At 48.7% G+C, this 23141-nt stretch overlaps 1 protein-coding gene across 5 annotated transcripts in view; it reads right to left on the bottom strand.

Moving 5' to 3' along the window:
* The window catches only part of OGDH (oxoglutarate dehydrogenase), a 66479-nt gene that overhangs the window by 41038 nt on the left and 2300 nt on the right, over window positions 1–23141 (bottom strand). For 4 of the 5 annotated variants that reach the window (XM_019825203.2, XM_019825204.2, XM_019825202.2 and 1 more), the window contains exon 2: window positions 9662–9910. In XM_019825203.2, the coding sequence (XP_019680762.2) occupies window positions 9662–9883 (222 nt within the window). In that variant the 5' untranslated portion in view covers window positions 9884–9910. Of the gene's footprint in view, window positions 1–9661; window positions 9911–10827; window positions 10956–23141 lie in introns of those variants that run through there. The other variant, XM_045052087.1, reaches the window with a different exon arrangement.

Here is a 23141-nt window from a genome sequence, read left to right as displayed (position 1 = left end):
TGCGAAGGTATGAGGCTTAAAGTAAATATTTTAGAGGTCAGGGAGATGAAAACTCAGTAAAAGTCCTGTGGAGAAAAGAACACTATTGAAAAGTGGCAAATTCAGAAACACGAGAACACTGTCTTTCCTGTAGGCCACACATACTCCACAGTTTCCAAGATTCTTCCGTCAGTAAGCTCTGATTTAGACTCGTGGAAAGTCTGGACAGGAGGAATGTCGCTGGACTTTTGTGCTCGTCCGCCCAGGAAGAGCTACCAGGACCATTTCTGGAGTGGCTTGGCCGGGGCTCGGTGGGCAGCGAGTGGGTCTGCTGAGGACACTGGTCCTCGCCGTCTTCTGGCTTTCTCAGAAGGGCTCTTCAGTGCTGTTCAGGGCACAGACCTACTGAGTCCATGGCCCCTCAGTGGCCGCTCACAAGCTCATCACCGGTGTTACCGGCTCACTGTGCTGGCCCAGAGCACCGCCTCCTGCAGGACAGTCTGGCTTCTCCCTACAGCCACTTTTGAGGGAGCTTTGCAGAATGTTTAAACCATTCTACAATAAGAACATATTCCTTTTGTATTCAGAAAAATTGGTTTTTAGGGGCACCTGGGTGGCTCAGTAGGTTAAGTGTCTGACTCTTGACTTCGGCTCAGGTAATGATCTCAGGGTTCGTGGGTTCAAGCCCCGCATCGGGCTCTGTGCTGACAGTGTGGAGCCTGCTTGGGGTTTTCTCACTCTCTCTCTCAAAATAAACACACTTAAAATAAAAAAATTAATTAAAAAAAATCAAACCAGAAACAAGATGACTGTCCAACACTGAGTTGTATACTTTATGTGATTTAGAACTCAGTAACAATTCTAAAACGCTTTAACTGTTTTTACCTTTCTGGTTAAGCTGGAGTGTGCCAGCTGACGGTGGGAGGGAAGTGTGGCTCTCTGGGGGCACCTGCCTTAACACCGACACAAAAGCACCTTGTGGCATGAAACCTGAGGCCAGACACCCTGTGCAATCCAGGACTCAGAGGCCCAGGGCCACCCCCCTCCCCCTTCAAACATCGTCCTACTATGATGGCCCTTCTGACACATGTCCACCAGAGAAGGCAGCTGCCTTAGTCTCTGGAGGGAAAGAGAGGCCACCTCAGTGTGGACTCCTTGGGGAAGATGAGGCTGCCCTCCCCACCCTCTCATCCCTGCTGCTTGGCACCCACTTGATTCCTTACAAGGACACCCCCCCCAACTTCTGACCTTGTGGAGCTTTGCCAGCAGGTCTCAGGGAGCCCCTGCATTTGGGGAGTGGCTGTGGCCCAGGGCTCTCCTTGACCTGAAAGAAGCCCCCTGCCTGAGACGGCAGCAGCAGCCAGGCAAGAACCACCGGCACGCAGCCCTGAGCAGCGGGGACCCAGGTTGGCGGGCAACCCCAAGTACACAGCCCTGCTCACCTGTTCCCCCCACCCCCCGCCCGCCAAGCAGATGACGAAATGAAAGGCCTCTCCAGCAGACACCGAGGGCGCAGCTGGGAGACAAGGGCTGTGGGGGCCTGTCCAGCCCGGGCCCTGAGAAAGGGGGCGATCGCCATCATCGGGCCTCCTCTCTCTGACCTTCTTTTGTGCTCAGAATACAACTCCAGGTGACTTTCAACTGGCCGAGGACAAACGTATGGCCACGAACCCTGCTCGCGCTGGAGGCGGTCAGAAGAAACTGGTTGGTGGCAGTCCTGTAGAAAGCAGGGAGCCAGCACCCGCTCCCCTGGTGCTCACCCCCAACACCTGGCCAGGCTGGGCACCTGCCCTCATGTGACCCGCCCAAGGACAACAGCCCGGGAGGCCATGCACACCTGCAAACCTGCTGCCGCGCTGCCACTCATGTCGGTCAGACCTCAGAAAAGTCTGCCTGAAAGTGGAGGGCGCGTCTTGTCCCTCTAGTGCTTTCTGTTCCCTTAGGAGCCTCTCTCTCTCTCTCTCTCTCTCTCTCTCACCTCCGCCCGCCCGTTCCAGACTGGGGCCCCTTGCCACCACCTGGAGAGAGAGCTTCCTATCTGACAACCACAGCCCTCACACGCACACACCTGGATGGCAGGTTTTACAGACCTGTGCACAGACAGGTGACCACAAGGCTGCAGCACTACTCAGAGGCGCCCCTCCCCTCCTTGAGGAGGAAGCTTCCAGAAGAGGACGCCTGTGCCTGCCCACAGGCTCCTTGAGCCTGAAGGTATGAGGCTGATGTGCCATCAAGGCAGGTGGCCCCAAGCTCTTGTCAAGAAAAACCCTGTCCATGTTGGCCACCTCAGTGAAGTTCTCTTTTTCTCTGAGCCAGACTCATCCCTAACGATCGCGTGCTCTTGTGTGGATGCCCCAGTCCACGGCGCAGGGACTTGTGCCTCCAGCAGTCACTCGGGTGACCCAGCAAGGAGTGAGGAGAAAGCACAGGTCTCTGAACACCTCAAGAAACAAGCCGAGCCGAACTGGCTTCTGTCTGGGGTCTGGAGAGTGGCCTCCGGTGGCCAGTAATGGATACCCCGTCCTCTGCCCACTGCTGGAGGAAGTGGTGGCCTGAGGGGGATACGAAAAGGTGCCAGCTTCTCCTCCTGCCAGGACCAGAGGGTTCCCATGACCTTCTCCCTGCACGTGAACACTCTTCCCAAAGGCACATGGGACGCACACACAAGGTGAGCACTTTACTCCAAAGTCTGGTCCCATGGTCACACCAAGGCAGCCTCATGCAGTGTCCCGGAAGCCTGGGGCCAGGGGGATGACTGTGGGAAGCCCTCCCTTCTCTCGGGAGCAGCAGGCACAGGTGCGGAGGTGAGAAGAGATGGTGCTTGGGGGACGGCTGGTATGAGGAGCCCAAGGAGAAGACCCGAGGGACCTGCTGGAGACAAGACCAGAGAAAGGGCTGGAGCCAGCAGAGGCTGCGTGGGAAGGGGGCATAGCCATCAGTGGAGCTGTGGGGCTGAGACCACCACCAAAACACGGTACATTCTGAATGTAAACGAGTGGAATATTCTGGTCAAAATGAACCCACAATTCTTAAATTTTAGGTAATTGAAGCTCTGTCCCAAAAGCCATGGCACCCACATTCCCCCAATTTCCCATAGACCTGCCAGGCGCTCCCTGCAGTCCCAATGTTCTGAGAGCCAAGCAGAGGAAGCCCGTGCAAGGCTGCAAACAGGTCCCTGTTCCTCTGCAATGTCCCCGGGCTTTGCACACAGTAGGTGCTCAACTGAGATAAATCAAGTTCAGACTCCTTCACAGGCTGAGTCCGGCAAGTGTGCTGTTTAGCTGTGGTGCCAGGTGGGGGGTCAGGTGAGGTGCCAAGTGAGGGGTTAGATGGGGGGTCAGGTGTGGTGCCAGGTGAGTGCCAGGTGGGAGGTTAGATGGCGGTCAGGTGAGGTGCCAGGTGGGGGGTCAGGTGAGGTGCCAGGTGGGGGGTCAGCTGTAGACACCTGCAGCGTCCAGAGTCCCCACCTCAGCTCAGAGAAGGTGCTGACACTGGTCAGCATAGGACTGCTCACCAGCAACATGGGTGTGAGCAGGTCAGTGAGCCAAGTGGACTCTGCCCTAAATTATTCAGTCAGCAGATCACAAGCGCCTCTGGGCCTAGTTCCCGGCTGTGGAGTTCATGCCAGAGGCCATTCAAGAAGCTTTGGTCTCGGAAGGGTGGCACACGTGCTACCTGGCGCCCTTCTGCTGTTGGGAAGGAAGGCCCCCACAGCGTGTGTCTGAAGGGCCCTGTGGCGACAAGCCTGTCTCAGGGAAGCGGCTTGAGCAGTGTGTGTGCCCGACGCCTCGCCTGCAAGTGTGAGGAGGATGTCTGGCACTTTCACACCTGCTCATGCTTTGAAAAGCAGCAGGATACTTGGATTTGTTGCAGAAGCTGTTGATCAACACTGACCACGGGCACGACTGATGCTGATTCTGGACACCAAATTGTACGCCTCTGGGTTCTACTGACCAGACCGTTTCCCCTTTTCCAAAGTCCCCTTCAGACGCTGCTCCACCAGGGGGCACCATGCGCCTGCACGCCACACCCTGGTCTGGCACATGTTGTCACCTGATGCCACCACCACCCTCTGCTGGCATCCTGCCAAGGACCCTGCTGTAAAGCCAGCTTGGGGAGTGTGGGTGAGGCAGCCTCTGGCCACCTCAGAACGGACCGAACCCTAGGCTCAAAGGCCACCACGAGGCTGATGATCTAGTGACCCACAGTCATTGGGGTCGGACCCAGCACATTCACAGACAACCGCGTTACTAAGTTCCAATGTTAACAATGTTTAGCTGCTACAAACATGAAACTTGGGGCATTAAGTGACCAGCGGTCATCCTGAAACAAGGGTTTGGCTGCTTCAGGCTAATCCCTGCAGACATGCAGCAGCAGCTCCCCAAGCTAAGGGTGGCACTGGGGCCAGCAGGTACTGCTCCCAGGCTCCTGTCCTCCCCAGCCCCCTGCACACGGGCTCTGTGGGCTCAGGAAGTGTGCTGGTGGCCCTGTGTTATTTCCTAAGCATCCAGGTGACTGTGCACGGCAGCCCAGCCATGGCGTGGGTGTACATGCAAAGGCTGCCCTGGACGGTTCCCACACCCACCTTGAAGTGCTCTATCTGTGCCAAACACTGGGTCCCGGCCTTCCTCAAATACACCGTGTATGCCTGCCCTCCAGTGGGGCTCTGACCCCTCCATCCACGGACACTGTGTCTGGAAGGCAAGGATTGACCACGCACTGGGGTCGGGAACTGCCTTGCCACCGTGGAACACTTCATACTAGAAGCAGCTAAAAACTGGGGGTTCTGCTTGGGACTTCCTTGGTTACAGAGACTGAAAGAATTTACGTGCAGTCAGAGCACAGCACGGGGGAGGGAACATCTCTGGGCAGGCTCTGCCACCATCTCTCCAGAGGGCGCACGAGCAAAATGCCAGCAACCACCCAAGACCAGCCAAGGACAGTGGCCTCTGCTCTGCCCGTGGACTCCGCAGACGGTGACGGGCCTCTGCCTGAGGGACTAAAGGCGGCAGTCCCTCCAGACAGTGACGGTGGGTCCTCCTAGGCCTGCAGCACGTCCCCTCGTGGGCTCTGAGTCCCGGGCTCACTTCCAACCCCTGAGAGCCCGACGATCTTCAGACCCCTCGGGGCTTCGCTCATCACAGCCCACCCAGGAGAGGCAGCACCTGGCCTGGGCACACAGGGCCCTGCAGGGTCCCAACAGCCGCCCCCCCGCTGTCCTTGGGCTGATGTACGCATAAGGGAAGGCGCTACTCCTGCTTCTCACTCTTCACACGTGCTCACTTTATCCTTGGACTGAACCATGCAGGTGGAAAGCCCCTTGAATACCAAGGTCAGGGAAAGCACTCCACCTGTTTGGTTAACTTAATACACAAAGCCACTACGGCTGAGGCTCGCAGCCTCCCTCACCAAAATCCCACAAAGCGCTCCAAGGACCTTCAACATAGGTGTCCCCCCACCCCTGGGGGCCAGCCCACGGTTCTCCAAGCACAGCCCGGGATGGTTCAAAACCACAGAGCGAGCAGGCACATGTCACCATGAATTGGGGGCTGTGTTTTTCCCTGCTGGTCTGGTTCACTCACAGAAAATGACAGGACTGTGTTTTATGAGCGTGGAAGAGGCAGAGCTATCCAGGCCAGAAGGGGGGCACGACTGAGCCCCGAGAGGTGGGACCAAGTCTGGAGACTCCACCTCGGGTGAGGTGACCGAGCTGGACCACAGCTGTCATTACACTTGGAGCCGACCCAGGAATGGCATAAGAAACAGATGCGGTTATGAAAAGAGGAAGACGGCATTTAGGAAGTGGGCCGAGGCCACCAGAAGGCCCGGTGGGGGAAGCAAGCTCCGAGGCTGTGGGGGGCCCAGCGAGCACAGGTCTGGCGGATCTCCCGCCAGCACCAGGGCTGACGTCGTTCTGTGTGTGGGTGGGCACGTGCCTCCGTGCACAAATGGGGCCTGGCAAGGGCTCAGGGGCTCCCAATGCCTGCCTGTCTGACACATAAATGGGGCAATCTGCCTTTGATTCTATGCGTTTCTGAGACATAAACGAAAGATGCTGCCATCTGACTTGTCCCCAGAATGTCTGAGACCCCATGAGGGAGGCTTCGCAGGCTGACATCACAAGCCCCGGCTGGGGGTTCCTAGGGGGTCAGGTGGTGAGCTGTGCCTGGGAAGGTGTGGAGGACTGGAGGGGACAGTGGGGGAGGCCGCAGCAGGGGGCACAGAGGGGCTGGGGGCCCCTGCAGCCCGTATGGGCGCCGTCGGGGCCAGCCACTGACCTGGGCACCAACAGCATGAGGGGCTTGTGACTCCAAATTGCTCAATTACTTTACCAATTTCCACAATTAGACATTTCAAAATAGAAGTGTTCTTTAAAAACAGGGGTATGACAACCAACCGTAAGTTGGCCAGTTGGCAGCTGGCTGAGGCTGAGGATTAGGTGTTAGAGAATTATCTTGTTAACTTTGTTAGGTGTGGTTAGGAAGACATCCCTGTGTTGGTTAGAGCCGTGTGGAAATGACTCAGGTCTGGATCTGCCTTCAGACTCTCCCAGCCACCCCCGCCCCCGCCCCTGCCCCCAAGAAACCAACCAGCACAAATGAGTGGGGAAGGAAGAAGTTTAAGGCCTAGCAAACTGTAGAGTGCCGTTGAAGGTGGATGTGGGTCTCCTCACAGAGGCTCACTTCGTACTCTTCTCTCTACAGGAAATGTTACAGAAGTAATCAGAAAGCTAAGTGCAGTAGGGCAGAGAGGGGAGATGCTAAGCTTGTGCTGTTCCTGCCGAATACGAACAAGTTCTGTGCCAACGGAGGAGGGGACAGAAGCAGCCCTCAGGACAAGGCGGCCGCACCCCACAACAACGCACAAGTGGGGGATCAGAGGCACTCAGTCTAAACCTGAAAATCTAATCATCATTTCTCCCTGAACCATGGGTTCTAAAACACGAGAACAAATGAGGCATTCTTAATGTAGTCAATTATTTCTGAGGACTTCTGTAGTCGCTGATGCCTCTAAAATCTGGTGAAAGTTCCAGATTGTGTGTCTGCAACAGCACGTACACAGGTGTGGGGCCTCCAAGGAAACCTGGAGAAGTGATCAATTCCACAGGGTAGGGATGGTGGACAAGGACACACCCACTGACGTGCACCTCCTGAAGAACCCTGGCAACAGAAACTAGCATGTAAAATCGGACCCGGGGATGATAGCCTGTGCGTACTCTCTCATTAAACTGAAAAGTCCCTTTCTGGCGTCCTCCATGTCTCTGTGGCATCTCCATGTGGTGATCGCTCTGGCCTGCAGAGTCCAAGGGCCATGCCCCTCCTGAATTCCCCCCAAAACCCCGGCCCCATGGCACCTGTGCCTGTCAGTGGACCTGTCGGTGTGCTGTCCTTCCCAGGATGGACGGGCACCATGGCCACCCCTTCCCGGCCTGAGAACCTCTGAGGGGCTTCCTTGAAACCATGTGGTAAAAACACTTTCCAAGAACAGGTGGGGTGCAGAGGACTTTGAGGGCAGTGGAAACACTGGGATACCATGGGAAACCATGACAGAGATACATGTCACTTGGCACCTGTCCCAACCCTCAGAACACATACCACCACGAGGGGCCTTTGGGCGAAGAAGATGTGTCAGCGTGGGTTCCCCAGCCTGATAAATGTTGTAACCCCAGGATGTGTGCCGATGGAAGGGGAGACCGGGCATGGGGGCCGGGGGTACATGGGGAATCCCTATACCTGACCCTCAATTTTTCTGCTGAACCAAAAGCTGGTCTAAAGAGTAAATCCCAGGGGTCCACAGGGCCTCAGCTGGCCTAAGACCAGTCCTGTTACTGGTGATGATGAGTGGGAATGAAATCAGGGGGCTCCCCGACAGCCCAGACTGCACGCACTACTTCTTGGATTCTCAAAAAAGTCCTTAAAAAAAAACCCCAAAACCAGTAATAATCAAAGACGCCTGGGTGGCTCAGTCGGTTGAGTGTCCGACTTCGGCTCAGGTCATGATCTTGTGGTTGGTGAGTTCAAGCCCCGTGTCAGGCTCTGTGCTGACAGCTCAGAGCCTGGAGCCTGCTTCGGATTCTGTTTCTCTTCCTCTGTGCCCCTCCCCTGCTCACGCTATCAAAAATAAAGATTAAAAAGGATTTTGGAAAAAAAAAAACCAGTAATAATAGTCATAATGATATTAACTCAAACTATTGACAACAACAGCAAACCTAATAGAAAAAAAATTTTTTTCAAGGAAAACTGGCCCCATTTAGGCGTCATGGTCTACAATCAGATCCCCATAAAAACCTTCTCAAGAAGCTTCCGGCAGGAGCTGTGGTGCCGTGTCAGCCCCACTTGTCTGTGCTCTGTGCTGGAGCCACGGTGTGCTTCCTAACTGCAACGCAATCCGAGGCCAGGCACTGGTGTGGACGCTCCTGAGCCTGGGCCCATCAGCACACATACAAGATGTGGCTAGTTCCACGAAGAAGTTGTGTTTGGGGAACGGAAGGCAGAGGGACAGGCTGGGGCACCAGACGACTGTCCGACCTGACCCCTCCAGAGCGCACCGTGCACACCTGCCTGCAGAGTGCCTGCCAGCCAGCCAGGCACGGCTGTTCCTACAGCGCACTTGTGGGCAGTCTTTGTCTGCAGGCCAGGGAACACCTACTCTCACAGGAAACCAGGCTTCACCTTGTTCAGGGAGCCAGTGGCCTCCAGGTTGGTAGGGAATGACCAGCTGGGTGCCCTGAGCAGTGAGGTCAGACCAGGAGGGCATTCGCAACGAAACAGGGCCGGCGGCTCTGGCAGTCACATGAACGTATCCAACCTTACACACCACTACCATTTCAGGGTAAAGCGGATTCTCGGGGGCCTGATGGAAGCAGGCTGCCTTCTGATGATGAGACCCTAAGATTCACAAGTGAGGAAGGGGCGAGGCCGGCAGCACATGGCAGCCAGGCTCCGTCAGGCGCTTCCTCTGCACAGGCCCTGAGCATCTCACACGCACTGTCTCCGCCAAACCTCCCCTGGCCTGCGTCGGGGCATGACGGCAACCTGTGGACCCACCACCCTCTGGTTCCTACCGTGGGGCCGCCGCCCAATGTGAACACAAGAAATGGGTGTCAGAACCAGTCAAGTTTAGAGGCCAGGCCTGCCCTGTGGGCGGACTCATGCACACGGGTGACCGGGAGGACGTGCCTCACAGGCAACAGAAGTACATCAGAAAGAAGCCTGCAGGGAATTCACTTCCAGATACAGGAGGAAAAACACGGCACGCTAACTGGAAATGCCATTTGCGCAGAAACCAATGTGATGATTCTGAGGTGCTCCTGGCATGACGGGACTGGGGAGCATCCAACAGGGTCGCCGCTCTGGCCACGGCCTGTCTCCGCTGTCTGTGTCCTGCAGCGTCCTCGGGGAGATGCTGGAGGTGGAGCACGTCCTTCTCACACCCTCGCAGGGCAGATGGGCCTTCTGTTCCCGGAAGCAAGTCTCAACTGCGCGGCTTGTCAAGGGGAGGGAAGCGCTCCTCTGGTGGCGTGGCGGTCGTGGTCGGGCTGATGTGGAGGACTCCGGTCGGTGGGGCTCCCAGCCGCCTGCCTTCCCAAGGGCTCCTCAGCACACTGGCACTTACCTGGATGCCCAGCCGATGGCAGGCCAAGACACCAAACACAGGAAGACGTCTGCTTGGAGAGCCTTACCTTGTGTACGCTTTTGGGGTTTTCCAGCCACGCATAGTACATTTCCTCCACATAGTTGGAGCTAGTCCCGCTGAGGAAGGGCTCAGCAGCAACGGGGGCGGTATAGCCCCGAACCTGCCCGAACGTCCTAGCTGCGGCCGGTCTGTTTTGTGAAAACGTCCTCACAGTCTGGGAGGCCGTCAACGGCCTCAACTTAGCAGCACAAGTCCTTAAGTGAAACATTCTCGTCCCGAAGCCTCTCGCGAGCGTCTGCACAAGAAAGGGAAGAGAAGTCAGAAAGTGTTTTAGCAAACAAGGCCACCAGGAAAGACTGGCGGACACACCAGGGACCCTGTGCCCCGCCCCAGTGCCCAGGCCCGCACTTGACATGACACTGAGGGGGAGACGCAGCTTCGGTCTCATAGGAGGGAAACGAAGCAACGATCGACCTGTGATACTTGTCAAGTCTGTGCATCGTGTGACACAATCACAGAAAAGGCAACAAGGATTATTCAATGGGATTAGATCAGGATTAATTACAAAGCGAGAAAGACATTTTCTTTTTTTATTAAAAAATTTGTTTAGTGTTTATTTTTGAGAGAGAGAGACAGAGAGAGTGTGAGTGGGGTAGGGTAGAGAGAGAGGGAGACACAGAATCTGGAGCAGGCTCTGGGCTCTGAGCTGTCAGCACAAAGCCTGACATGGGGCTTGAACTCACGGACTGTGAGATCATAACCTGAGCCAAAGTCGGACGCTCAACTGACTGAGCCACCCAGGTGCCCTGAGAAAAACATTTTCTAATCTATCCTGGAACTACTGAGCACCCGCTGGAACCAGAGTGCTCTGGAAAGTACAGAGAAACTAGAAAAACACTGTGTTCACCCTCAAATAATTTATCTTGAGGCAGAAGAGAAAACAATCATAAAAGAATCAGTAGAAGGAAAGACGGAGGTGGAAAAGTGTGGAAGGGGCCCAGAGGAAGAGCAAGAATTGTCTGATGAAAGACAGGGAGGGTGGGGTGAGCCGGGCAGGACCACACAGAGGATCCTGACACCCCACACACAGCAAGGCCATGTTTCACAAGCACTGGGTGGGGGGGAGGCAAGGGGGTTCTGCCAGGGGAGTGAGTGGCTCTAACAAAGGTTCAAAAGGAAAGTACGCACAGCCATGGTTAAAGAGATGTCTACCTGCCCTGTGCCGCTAGACGGTCAGCAATGAGACACGACAGGACTTCACGAACCCCACAAACCCCCTAGAAGCCAGGTGCCAGCTCCTCTACTTATGGACTGCCTTTCTGAGTTTCAGTTTCTTTCTTGAAAGAAAGTCCCCAAGGTCACAGGGCCGTCAACAGCAGAGCCAGGATGCAAACCCTGTCTTCCTGTTCTGCCTGGCCCTTCAGTGGCTAGAGAGGAAGGGAGAGGCCGGGGCGGGAGGGCAGGGACTCCGGGAGGGAGGGGGGAGAGGGGGCCACTTACTTGCTTCTGATCTGAGTGGACCTTGTGCTTGGCAGTCATAGTGCTTGACGGTCATAATTTTACTAAGCTTAACATGCATACCTGTCCAACACAGCCACACTACAAAAGAAGCGGCTATATCCACCAGACCATGCGAGAGCCAGACTGTTCCCAGGGTACCCTGAACCACTTGCAGCCGTGTCTAAGAACCCTGCGTGTCTGAGGGCAGGGGCCCTATGCCGTCCTCCTCCCAAGAATCCTAGCTGCCCAGGGGCACCTCTATTCAGACCCCGCGGACCCCAGGAGGGTGGGAGGCAAGGCTCACTGCAGACCCCTGCCCAGGGCTGCCCTGTGTGCTGCTGGCCTAACACATCACTCACGCCAGAGCCTCAAAGTAGGTGCCCTGGCTGGAGTCACGCACCACCCCCCACCTACCGGAGGGAGATCCAAGCTCTGAAATGTGCTGAGAATTCCCCAGAAATACATGTTGAGTAAACTACCCTCTGTACTGTTTACAAGAACTCTTCCTCTTGGCCCCAACACGATCAGAGTACACATAAGGCCTGTGATGGAGAGGGCACCCAGCCGGCTCTGTGGCTTGGAAGAGACAGGTCAGCAAAAGGAAAAAGCAGCGGGGGGTGTCTGGCTGGCTAAGCCAGTGGAGCATGTGACTCTTGACCTCAGGGTTGAGAGTTTAAGCCCCACGTTGAGTATAGGTATTAATTAATTCAAAAAAAAAAAAAAAAAAAAAAAAGGAAAAAGCAGAACATGTGCTCTGAAAACCAACAACAAATGAAAACTTGCCCATTGAAAATTAAAGATGGACGGGGGTGCGTGGGTGGCTCAGTCGGTTAAGCATCCGACTCTTGATCTCAGCTCAGGTAATGATCTCACAGTTTGTGGGATCCAGCCCTCTGTTGGGCTCTGTGCTGATAGACAGCGTGGAGCCTGCTTGGGATTCTCTCTCTCTCTGCCCCTCCCCCACTCATGTGCTCTCTCTGTAAAATAATTTAAAAAAAAAAATTAAAGATAGACAGGCCATGTATTTTGAACATGGCCCCAGAATGCAATCGTAGCCTGTGTTTTGTTTTCACTCAAGTCGCATGTTCCACATTCAGCCGGCGGGTCTCCTGGCCCCTCGCCCCTCGCTCATTCACAAACATGTCAAGGCAGACCAGCACCTTCACACACAGTGACAGCAGAAAGCATGCCTGCTGCTCTGGACATCAGTCTTCTTTCTCTTATTTACGTCCAGAGGAAAGTGCTCATGTCTCCCCTCTGGTGTTGCTGCCCTCTGGACCTCCAGAACCACGCAACCGTCTCTGAGTCGGGCTCTCCTCCAGGAACACAGCAGTCTCACCTCCATTCACTGTCATCATTCAGCTGCCGTGGTGCCCAATTATACAAGGACCACACTGACAATCACAAAACCACTCGTTTCTTCTGTTCCACCCAAAGTTGTCCTTCCAATCCCACGTGCAAATGAACCGTGTTCTCTAGCTGTCTGCAGTCACAGAGTCTGCTGCCCAGCGCAATGACCGGGACAGATCGCAAGCATCAAACTTCCCTCGAGATGACGCATCACAAAGACTGTCTGTCAGCATATCGCTCAGGACCCCTTACCTCCACCCCAGGGTAACCAGGAGCAGCTGTTCTCTGTCCACTATCGGATGGATCCAGAGCAGACCCTGGGGTTACATTCAGACTTTGGAAGAATCAGTTTCCGTCCTTCCAATTCCAAAGTCAACTGTAAGAATAGCGTGTTCTTTGCTAGAGACATTCAATTGTTCAAAGAGTTTCATGAAACCTTTGGGCTGTCCCAGAAGTCCAAGTGTTCTGACTTTCATTTGGATGAGTATTTCTATTTCACAAAGGTGCCAAAAAATTCTATGGGGAAAAAGTAGTCTTTTCAACCAATGGTGTTGGGACAAGTGGGGTTCCACAAATAAAAGAACAAAATTGGGCCCTATCTCACACCATATCCAAAACTAACTCAAAATGGATCAAAGACCCAAACGGAAGAACTAAAAAACTGTAAGACCCTTGGAAGTTTCATAATTTCCAAGTTAAAATGGAGTAAATCTTTGTGGCCTTGAGTCAAGTAATGGATTATTGAGTTAGGATATCAAAAGTACAAACAAATGAAAAAACAGATAAATTGGACTTCATCAAAATAAAAGCCACGGTTTGTTGTCACAGGACACCAACAAGAGAGAGGAAACACAAACAGAATAGGAAAACATATGTACAAATCATATGATTATGTACAGAATACGTGAAAAAAAAACCCTCTTTTTAAAAATGTTTATTTTTGAGAGAGAGAGAGAGAGAGAGAGACAGACAGACAGAATGTGAGTGCAGGAGGGGCAGAGAGAGAGGGGGAGACACAGAATCTGAAGCGGGCTCCAGGCTCTGAGCTGTCAGCACAGAGTCTGATACGAGGCTCGAACACACAGACCATGAGATCATGACTTGAGCCGAAGTCAGATGCTTAACCTCCTGAGCTGCCCAGGCGACCCCCAAAAAACACCTCTTGTAATTCAATAGTAAAGGGAAATATAACTAAATCAAAAATCTAACAAATGATATGAACAATTTTCCAAAGAAGATATACAAATAGCCAATAAGCACATTAAAAGTTGTTCGAAATCATCATTCATTAGGAAACTTCACATCAAAACCCTAAGAGACCACTTCACGCAAGGAGACTAGGTACAATTAGAGAGAAAATCAGTGTTGAAGACGTGGAGGAACTGGAGCCCCCTGCACCGCTAGTGGGAACACAAGCTGGTGTAGACGTCGTGGAAAACAGTTTGGCAGGTCCTCAAAGAGTTAAACAGAAAGTCACCATATGACTCAGCAATTCCACTCCTAGATACATAATGGAGAGAAACAAAAACATATGTGTACACAAACATTTGTATGTGAGTGTTCACAGTGGCATTATTCATACTAGCCCCAAAATGTAATAGAGTGGGCAATAAAAAGGAAGGAAATACTGCTATGTGCTGCAACACAGACAAACTTCGAGAATGTGAAGAAAATCATCCACAGAAAACATACTGTGTGATTTCACTCCTATAAAACGTTCAGAAAGCCTGCGGGTGGCTGCCCAGGGCTGGGGGCCGGCGGGTGGGGCTGAGTGCACACATGGCTGCTGATGGGTGTGCAGTTTTTTAGTTTGGGGTGGTGGTGTGATGAAGCTGCTCCATGACTAGATTATACTGATGGTTACACAACCTTCTAACATACTGGAGAATTCCCCATCGTAAAACTTCAACGGGTGAATTGTATGGTATATGAATTGTGCCAAAAGTTGTTTCAAAAAGAGCTATGTCTGGGGCGCCTGGGTGGCTCAGTCAGTAAGCGTCCGACTTCAGCTCGGGTCATGATCTCGTGGTTCATGAGTTTGAGCCCCGCGTCGGGCTCTGTGCTGACAGCTCAGAACCTGGAGCCTGCTTCAGATTCTGGGTCTCCCTCTCTCTTTGCTCCTCCCCCACTCACACTCTGTCTCTCTCTCAAAAATAAACATTAAAAAAAATTAAAAAAAAAAAAAGAACTATGTCTAAGAAAAAATAAAAGTGAGTCTACCAGTGTCAAAGTGACACTACTTGTGACCCATAATTTCAAGACGTAGGTCTAAACCTGTCCACTTGAAAAAACAACATTTAAGATAAACACAAACCAAAGCAAACTTTGTTTTTAAGGGTTCAATCTACTGCCCCTCAGAACCTACATGCTGATGTTAGACAGGACTTTATCTGTGCCTGGACCTTCCCCAGCTGGGCATACACTTTACCCAAGGCCACCTCCCCATACACAGAGTGGAGAGATAAACTGACTCCTGATGCCTATCAGGGTCACGTCAGCTGGGCAGGGGTGCAATTAGAGAGGCAAGGTCTAACAAGCACAGGCTGGGCAGTTCCTCAGGAAAGGAGTCCCAGGAAAGGAGCACGCAATCACGATGTGATCGTTCCCTGTGCATGTTACCGGACAGCAGTTTTAAAAGCATAACAACTTATCTTGAAAACGTTCCCCATTCTCTTCTGTTACGGTTTTGGATGCAGGAAGATTCAGGTAACGAATCAAGAACACAACGCATGCTACGTGCCTGCACGGCCACCTTTACCGTACTTCCCGCAGCTGGACACAGACAGAAACGTGCACAGAGAGCACAGATATCAACTGTCCCCTCGCTGGCAGACAATCTCAAAGAACTCAAGTCTTTTACTTGGGAAGCCTCGTCCAGCAACAAACTGAAGGACAGGGAGGTAGTGAGGACCACTTTTCAGTGCAAAGGACTCTTGTCGGTACCAGGTAGAAACGATGGTCAGCCCACAGGACACACGGGCAAAGTGACCACGTTGCTGTGCAAGCCTCAGGCACATCGCAGGCTCTGCATTTAGGCTCTTCTGCCATCAGGTGTGCTCCCTGGCATCGCTTTTTGTGATTATGATGCAGAAGTGAAAATACTTTTGCACACTTTAAAAGTGTTCTATGACTAAATTACGACTTACCGGCAGGAAAAAGACCAACTCATCTCTCTTAAAAACCAAGTTCCCAAGGTGCAAGGTTCCCAGATTACCATGGAGTGGGCAACTGACCAGGTTGCTGGGAGAGACTTCCACCTCCGAGGTCAGAACCCCCACCAGGTTTCGGGGCACCTTCACCCAGACTGCCACTGTTTGGTGCTCTGGGGTGCGGCCAAGCAGGCATCCTTCAATGACCAGAGTATAAATGATTAAGTATTTATTAAGGCAAGGCTATTTGTCAATATTTATTAAACATTTTAAAGGCACATAAAGGACTTGTTTCTCACTAAATGCAGCTAAAGAAATAAGACGTTACACTTAAACCCAACAAAACAGGAGTGGAAAGGGATCTGGGGGCTCGAAAAGATACAGCATCAAGTCCTCAACTTTCTTTCTGCCTCACGTATCCCAGACTAGGTGCTGAAGAAGCTGGCAATCCAGAAATGCCGACTGATAGAAACAGAAGCCCCTGCTCTCTCTGATCAAAGGACAGACATTTCTAGACAATAACTGCTCTACTGCAGCCTGCAGCTAACCCCACAGAAAACACTGTGGCCCACCACTACCCCAACTGATGGTGTCAGAGAAGATCCGGGGCTTCCATCCCCACCTGATGACCCCCAGCAGGTCCATGGAGGCGAGGAAGGGGCCTGCAGTCCACCTGTGCCCTCAGCAACAGGGCAGCACCCCTCCTTTCCCACGCAGGGTTGAATCACAAAGGCCTACTGGGGAACGTTCACCCACACAGCAATAACAAGGAGTCCCTCCCTGCAGACACCAAGGAGGCTGGGTGGGGAGCCTGGATTCCACCCTTGCCCAGCAGTAATGAGGCAGCACCCACTGACGCCCAACAGTGTCAGCAGAAGCCTGTGTTCAGACATTTAAGATCCAGAGTCTCACATACAGAACACCCAAAATGTCCAAAATTTAACCAAAGATCACTCATCACATCAAAAAGCAGGGTGATCTCAACCAAAACAAAAAAGAACAATCTATATACACCAAGAAGACAGACCTGTTAGAAATATCTGGCAAAGACTTTAAAGGAGCCCAGCCTCAAAACACTTCCTTGAGCAACTATGAACAAGTTTGAAAACAAGTACAAAAATAAAAAAATAAAAAAAATAAAAGCCTCAACAAAGAAAGAGAAGACATAAAGAAAAACCAAATGGAAATTCAGAACTCAAAAATAACCAAAATAAAAAAATCTGATGGGTTAAATTGCAGAATGAAAGGGACAGAAGAAACTCAGAGAACGTGAAGAAAGAACAAAAAAAAGTACTCAGGTTGAACAGTAAATACAGACTGAAAGAAAAATGAACAGCATCTCAGTGACATGTAGGACTATCATACAAGATTTAATGATGAATGTGAATGCCATCATATTAATGATGACATGAAAATGTCATCAGAATCTCAAGAGAAAAAGAAAAAGGGAGGGGTGGAAGGAGTATTCAAAGAAATAATGGCAAAAATTTCTCAAATTTGGCAAAAGACAACCACCTAAAGATTTGAGAAGCTGGGTGAACCCAAAAAGAATAAACCCAAAGAAATCCACTGTAAGACACACTATAATCAAACTTGATTAAAAAAAAATTTTTTTAGTGTTTATTTTTGACAGAGAGAGAGAGAGAGAGAGAGAGAGCGAGCGAGCATGAATGGGGGAGGGGCAGAGAGAGAGGGAGACACAGAATCTGAAGCGGGCTCCAGGCTCTGAGCTGTCAGCACAGAGCCCGACGTGGGGCTTGAACTCACAGACTGCGAGATCATGACCTGAGCCGAAGTCAGACGCTCAACCGACTGAGCCACCCAGTCGCCCCTCCCAAAATTTTTTAATGTTTATTCTTGAAAGAGAGAGGGAGAGAGAGAGGGAGGCAGAGAGAGAGACACAATCAGAAGCAGGCTCCAGGCTGAGCTGTCAGTACAGAGCCTGACATGAGGCTCGAACTCACTAACTGTGAGATTATGACCTGAGCTGAAGTCGGACGCTTAACCCAGGCGCCCCCCCTAATCAAACTTGAAAACTACAAACAATTTAAACAGCGTATTTCTCACCAGAAACTATGGAGGCCAAGAGAAAGTGGCACAATTCGTTTCAAGTGCTGAAGGAAAATCATTGCCAACCTAGAATTCTATGTCCAGTGAGAATATTCTTCAGGAATGAAAAGGGAATCAAGACATTCTCAGATGATGAAAAACTAAGAGACGATAGGCAGACCTACCTAAGTGAATGGCTAAATGAAATTCTCTAAACAGAAATGAAATGATAAAATGAGGAATCCTCCTTTAACAAGACTATCTAACATCTAAGTGGTTAGGTCAGCTGACCAGAGCCTCATGCCTGCTTTTTTATCCAATCTTAAAATCTCCACCTTTTAATTACCTAATGAATCATGTTTTACAACATTTACATTTGATGTGATTTTTGTTATGGTTTAGGTTAAATCTATCATCTTGTTTTTTGTTTTTTATTTGTTCTATTTGTTCTCGTTTTCTTTTTCTGTTTTCTTTTGTGTTAAGTATGTTTTATCATTCCATTTTATCTCTCTTGTTGGCTTAGTGTATCTCTTTGCCTGTCAGTGATTGCTAGTGCAGTATCCTAAACTACACATACACATATGTACAGATGTACAGAAAGATCTACACCATACTATATAAAAAAAAAAAAGAATCCTCCAACATCATGAAATAACAAAGAATAACATATGGGTAAATATAATTTCTTTCTCCTCTTGAATCTTCTAATTCTGTATAATGGATGAAGCAAAAATTGCAATATGTCTGATGTGATTCTAAACATACGTAGAGGTAATACTTGAGACAATTTTAAATGAGGGAGGGCAAAGAAATGTAAATGGAGGCACGCTTTCTACACTTCACTCAAACTGATAAAATGGTAACACCAACAGACTGTGATAAATTGTGTACATATAATACCATGCCAATCACTAAGAAGGCCATATAAAGAGACATTCTCAAAATCAGCGTTTATAAGTAAAAGTAGAATTTTGACATGTGTTCAAATAATCTGCAAGAAGTCAGGAAAACGAAAGCAGAGAAACAAAAAATAAAGAAGATTAAAAAAATGACAAGCTCGGGGCACCTGGGTGGCTCAGTTGGTTGAGCGTCCTACTTGGCCTCAGGTCATGACCTCACAGTCTGTGAGTTCAAGCCCCGTCTCGGGCTCTGTGCTGACAGCTCAGAGCCTAGAGCCTGCTTCGGATTCTGTGTCTCCCTCTCTCTCTGCCCCTTCCCCACTCATGCTCTTTCTCTCTGTCAAAAATAAATAAACATTAAAAAAAAAAAATGACAAGCTCAACTCCTAATATACCAACAATTACATAAAACGATCTAATTACAGCAATTAGAAGACACTGATTGGCAAAGTGAATAAAACAGGATCCACCTATATGCATGTCTACAAGAAACTCAACTCAAACAAAATTATATAGAATAATTGAAAGCAAAGAGATGAAAAATTATGTATCATGCAAATGTTAATCAAAGGAAAGCAGAAGTGCTATGTTGTCAAAGTAGACATCAGAGCCAAGAAAATCTGGAGACAGAGACATTATACGATGATAACAGGTCAATCTACTAAGAAGATACTGCATGCATCAAACAACGTAAGGGTAAAATATGTGAATCAAACTACTAAAAAGATGACAAACCCACAATTATAATTGGAGACTTCCAACTTCCAATGCCCTCTTTCAACAAGAGGTAGAAGAGCTAGACGTTAGATCACAAGTATATAGAGGAATTTGGCAGAAGTACAAACTACCACAATTAACCCAATATAAAATGATTTTACAACCCCACAACTATTGAAGAAATGTATAATTAAAAATCTTAAAAAAGTAATTTTCTGGCCTAGATGGTTTCACTGGGGAATCCTACCAAATGTTCAGAGATTAATTAATTCCAATCCTATACAATCTCCTCCAGAAAATATGAGAAACCAATTCATTTTATGAAACTGATATTTCCCTGAAACCAAACCCAAAGACAGTACAAAAAAAAAATGCTTCAAAGTAATATTCCTCATGAGTACAGATGAAAAAGAAAATCCTTAACAAAATTCAGCAAATAGAATCAAGGAATGTATAAACACAATTATACTCCATGACCTAGTGGGGCTCATTCCAGGAATGTAAGGTTGGTTCCATATTCAGAAAAACAACATAATCTATCATACTGACAAGCTAGAAAAGAAAAATCACAGGAGGGGCACCTGAGGGGCTCAGTCGGTTAAGCGTCCAACTCCGGTTCAGGGTCATGATCTCACAGTTTGTGGGTTTGAGCCCCACGTCAGGTTCTGTGCTGACAGCTTGGAGCCTGGAGCCTACTTCAGATTCTGTGTCTCCCTCTCTCCCTGCCCTTTCCCCATTCACACTCTGTCTCTCTCTCTCTCTCAAAAATAAAATAAACATTAAAAATTTTTTAAATCACGTGATCATAATAGACGCAGATAAAACGTTTCACAAAATTCAACAGCTACTTATGATAAAAACCCTCAGAACGGTAGCAGAAGGGAATGTCAATTTGATACAGCGCATCCACAAAAGCCTACAACTGACATTATACCTAACAGTGAAAGACTGAATACTTCTTTCTAAAGTTTTTTTTTTAACGTTTATTTATTTTTTTGAGAAGAGACAGAGCATGAGCAGGGGATGAGAAAGAGGGAGACAAAGAATCTGAAACAGGCTCCAGGCCCGATCTGTCAGCACAGAGCCCGACGCGGGGCTCAAACTCACGGACCGCGAGATCATGACCTGAGTCGAAGTCAGATGCTTAACCGACTGAGCCACCCAGGCGCCCCTCTGAATACTTCTTTCTAAAACCAGGAGCAACACCGGCGAGGACGTCTATGCTTATGCCTGCTACTCAGCACAGTACTGAGAACGGCAGCCAGAACAAAAACGCAAAACAAGAAACTAAAAAGCATACAGATTAGAGATTAGGGAAGAATACTACATCTGTTTGCATATGGACATGGTTGTCTTGATATAAAATTTCTAGGAATCTACAAAATCACAGAACCAACAAGTGAATTTGGCAGGATCATAAAATATTAGACGAACATACAAAAATCATTAACATTTCTATATGCTCTTAACACAAGAAAACCAAAACTTTTAAAAAAAGAAATATTAGGGGTGCCTGGGTGGCTCTATCAGTTTAGCATCCAAGTCTTGATTTTGGCTCAGGTTGTGGGATCGAGTCCCTCATCAGGCTCCAGGATGAGCATGGAGCCTGAGATTCTTTCTCTCTCCTCCTCTGTCCCTCTCCCCCAATTCATATGCACACGTTCTCTCTCTAAAGAAAAAAAATAAATAAAATGTTAGAAAGGATTATTTAGTGTAAGTCTAACAAAACAGGTGCAGGACCTGTATGCTGAACACTACAAAACACTGATGAAAGAAATAAAAAAATCTAAATAAATGGAAAGACACACTGTTCATAGATGGGAACAATGAACACGGGAAAGATTTTGATCATCTCCAAACTGATATATAGACACAACACAATTCCTTTCAAAATCCCAATCCACCTAATTTCAAGATTTATTATATAGCTACAGTAATCATAAACCATGAGGTATCGATTGACCAAAAGTCCAATGGGACAGAACAGAGAACTCTGAAACAGACCCACATAAACACAACAAATTTCTGACAAAAATGCCAAAGCAATTCAACAGAAGAAGTCTTTTCAACAAATGGTATTGGCTGGCAACCAATGAATGGTATTCACAGGCAACCAACCCCACCTGAAAAATAAAACAAAAAAACACCTCAAACTAGACTTCACACCTTATATGGAAATTAATTCAAAATGAATCAGAGATTTAAATGCACAACACAAAACTATGGAACTTACAGAAAAGTACCTAAGAGAAACCCTTCAGGAACTAGAGCTAAGCAGAGTCCTTAATTTTGACACCAAAAGCATGATCCATAAAATGCAAAATTGATAAACTGGACTGCATCAAAATGAAAAACTTTTCCTCTGCAAAAGATCCTGTTAAGAAAATAAAAAGATAAGCTACAGATTAGGAGAAAAATATCTGCAAATCACGTGTCTAACAAAGGACTGGAGTATATAAGGAATTCTCAAAACTCAACATTACAAAAAAAATCTATCATAAAATGGGTAAAAGACCCCAAAAAAGGCATAACTCAAGAAGATATACGGACGGCAAGGAAGCACATGGGAAAATGTATGACGTCACTAACCATCAGGGAAATGTAAATTAGAACCTCAATGACACATTACTACATGTCTATTAAAATGGCTAAAATAAAAAAACAGTATCATCCTGAAGTGCTGGCAAGGATGTGGAAAAAGTCGATCTCAAATACACTACTAGTGGGAAGGTAAAATGGTATAGCCACTTTGGAAAAACTTGGCTATTTCTTAAAACCGTAAAAACGCAAACACTCTATGTCCTAGTAATTGCACTCCTAGGCATTTGTCCCAGAGAAACAAAAACTTATGTTCACATGAAAACTTGCATATGAATGTTTATGGCAGCCGTATTCATAACTGCCAGAGAATGGAAACAACTCAGACGTCCTTTATTGCATGAGTCAACTGTGGTACATCCACAGCCTGAAAGGAACTACCGATCCAGGCGACAAGCTGCATGCACCTGCAGAGAATCATGAGTAGGAAAAAATCAATCCCAAAAGGCTACATACTGTGATTCTCTTTACATAACATGCTTTGTTTGCCAAAATCATAGAAATGGAGAGATTAGTAGTTGCCAGGAGCTAAGGACACAGAGGCAGGAGGGAACAGGTGTGGCTGTAAGAAGGCAACAGGAGGGATCCTTGTGACTACGGAAATAGTCCATATCTTCACTGTTATCCGTGCCATTATATGGCTGTGATATCATACTATAGTTGTTGCAAAATGTTATCACTCTAAGAACGGGATAAAGGAACACTGGGATCTCTCTGTACTATCTGTTGTAACTGCATGTAATATGTTTATGTGTACAATTCTCAAAACATATCTCAATAATTATACGGTTATCCCCAAATAAAAAACTATCTACAAATTTAAAAGGTAGACGGTACATTTTTTTTTAATGGGGCAGTGAGACCAGTTAAAAGTAGATCTGATATGCACATAAGCACAGATACATGAACATATGATATACATATGATATGCATTTAATAAATATGGCAAGTATTTGCCATTTAATAAACTGTGCAAATTTATTTTTTTTAATTTTTTTTTTTAACATTTATTTATTTTTGAGACAGAGACAGAGCATGAACGGGGGAGGGTCAGAGAGAGAGGGAGACACAGAATCGGAAGCAGGCTCCAGGCTCTGGGCCATCATCAGCCCAGAGCCCGACGCGGGGCTCGAACTCATGGACCGTGAGATCATGACCTGAGCTGAAGTCGGACGCTTAACCGACTGAGCCACCCAGGCGCCCCTTAAACTGTGCAAATTTAAATGAAACCAACAGAAATTCATGTTTCTGAAACTAGTTTTTT

Source organism: Felis catus, chromosome A2 (assembly GCF_018350175.1).
Source record: "Felis catus isolate Fca126 chromosome A2, F.catus_Fca126_mat1.0, whole genome shotgun sequence".
In the NCBI taxonomy this organism is placed as follows: Eukaryota; Metazoa; Chordata; class Mammalia; order Carnivora; family Felidae; genus Felis; species Felis catus.
The sequence above is the reverse complement of the archived record's forward strand: the minus strand, read 5'-3'. Positions and strand labels throughout refer to the sequence as shown.